We start from the raw sequence: 2,027 nt of genomic DNA on the forward strand, positions 1-2,027 counted from the left end.
GCTCCCCTCTGACTCCACTGTCGCCTCAATAGAAGGCACATGGCATTCACTCTGGAGTTTACCAAAATGCTCTTGAAGGAATTTCAAACCATGAAAAGCAAAATTTTCTGTTCTGATGAGACAAAGATGAAAGTCTTTGGAGTGAAGGCCAGGAGTTATGATTGCAGGGAACCAGGTACCGCTCACCAAAAGGAACATTAATACCCCAACAGTGTGGTACGGTGGCGGCAGCATCATGCTATGGGGATGTTTTCAACAGGAAGTGTCAGTTGAGACTGACTGAAAGATGAAAGAGACAATCTGAAGAGAAAAGCTAGATGAAAATCTGCACCAAAGCACGGAGCAACAATTTCCAAGGAGTCAGAACCACTCTATGGATGTCCTAGACTGGCCAAGCCAGAGTCCAAACTGGACTCATTTAGTCTGATGGAAGCTGAGATGTTCTCCAAAGAAGAACGCTCCAAACTGCCTAAAGATAGGTCTGCCAAACGTCTGGCATCATAATCTGATAGACTGGAGAATGAGATGTTTGCTAAAGGTGGAGTAAAAAAACTGGATCCTTATGGACATTAGATTTCTCTGTTCACACTTTCTGGTACCTATGCTTAGATCACTAAAAACGTTTCTCATATTGTTACCGTTGGATTTTATGTGTAGAATTTACACAAACAGGGAGAATGCTTTTCAAATACAATTTTTAAATTTTTTTTTGCTTTTTATCTAAAAATTCTAATCAAATTTCACAAAAGAAGCACAAATTAGGACTAAAATGTACCTTTTCTTTGCCTTGTAGTGGATTCCCCAGCTCACAAATGACTTTTTCTTCAAAGGTGCATTCTACATCCAAGTTCTGAAAAAATGATTATCAAATATTTCATATTAGAGGTGCATAGAGCATGCATGGGGCTATTTTACATTCTTATAATTTAAAGGAAAATGTTTATGGAGCACTATGATGCAACTTTCCCTGAGATCTACTGCCCTCTAGTGGACCTACATCAGATCTGACTCCAGAGTATGTCAGTGTATTATTAGGGATGGTGATGATGAGCTCTGCCTGGTGGGCGTCCTCTGCAGCTTTTCCAGGAGCAGGATAATTGGTCACATTAACCAACAGCTTGATTATTTGGTTTGTGTTGTTAAACTGGAGCACTTGAGTGTTTCCGTCGCCCTTCCTGAACACAAGTTACAGATGCAAAATGTAGCTCATTTAAGAGGTGATAGGTTAACATGGCTTCATCGTTCAGAGTGTGTGTTTGCCTGGGGAAAGCAATGTCATCTTTATCAGCAAACGCGGCAGACAGCTTCAGGTTACTGGTGCATTTGTTGTCTAAGCCACATTCCTTCTGGAAGTTTATCTGCAGGACAGAAGAGCATCTAATCATACCTTAAATGACAACAGGCAATTTGTGCTCAGTGATGTTTTTAAAGTCGGTACCTCCGTTCTTTGGGTGAGTTTCTGCTCTTGGCTTAGAATGGGGAAGAAATCCAGGTTCTGCATGGAACGCCTGGCTCTAGGCTGTTGTTTCTGCAGCGACATGTTGAGGGAGAAGACCACTGGTTCCAGTTTGTCCCGCACAGGTTCCTGTTGGTTTGGGAGATAATCAGTTACTGACAACAGCTTGACAAAATGAGTTGAAATTACAGGAACTTGGTGAACTTTTTAAACCTCTTAACTTTTTTTTTTTTTTTTACAGTTTGTCATGTTACAACCAGAGCTTTCAGTTCATTTTATCTGGATTTACACTACGGTCAAACAAGGAGGGGCAGAGATATATGTCAGACATCAATATGTGTCTCTTGCAGCTTTGTAAATCTGAGAGTAGTTATCATTAGTGGTTCAACCTTGTTAAACAGCTAAAGTTGAGTCACATTTAAAAGGAAAAACATCTGTGAACATCTGTGAACATTGCTCCTCGGATTTTGGTTGAACTCTGATGGGATTCTATCGTGGGAGCTCAATTCAATTCAATTCAGTTTATTTACGGTATATAAACACCAATTCACAACACACATCATTTCACGGC

At 40.4% G+C, this 2,027-nt stretch overlaps 1 protein-coding gene across 1 annotated transcript in view; it reads right to left on the reverse strand.

The window, feature by feature from the left end:
* itga3 (integrin subunit alpha 3) overlaps positions 1 to 2,027 on the reverse strand; it is a 71,018-nt gene that overhangs the window by 20,486 nt on the left and 48,505 nt on the right. The window contains exons 13-16 of the mRNA XM_015399000.1: positions 1,439 to 1,585; positions 1,261 to 1,358; positions 998 to 1,175; positions 776 to 850 (exon numbers count right to left, since the gene is read on the reverse strand). Coding sequence (XP_015254486.1) covers positions 776 to 850; positions 998 to 1,175; positions 1,261 to 1,358; positions 1,439 to 1,585 — 498 coding nt within the window. The remainder of the gene's footprint in view (positions 1 to 775; positions 851 to 997; positions 1,176 to 1,260; positions 1,359 to 1,438; positions 1,586 to 2,027) is intronic.

Source organism: Cyprinodon variegatus, unplaced genomic scaffold (assembly GCF_000732505.1).
Source record: "Cyprinodon variegatus isolate N-32 unplaced genomic scaffold, C_variegatus-1.0 Scaffold979, whole genome shotgun sequence".
NCBI lineage: Eukaryota > Metazoa > Chordata > Actinopteri > Cyprinodontiformes > Cyprinodontidae > Cyprinodon > Cyprinodon variegatus.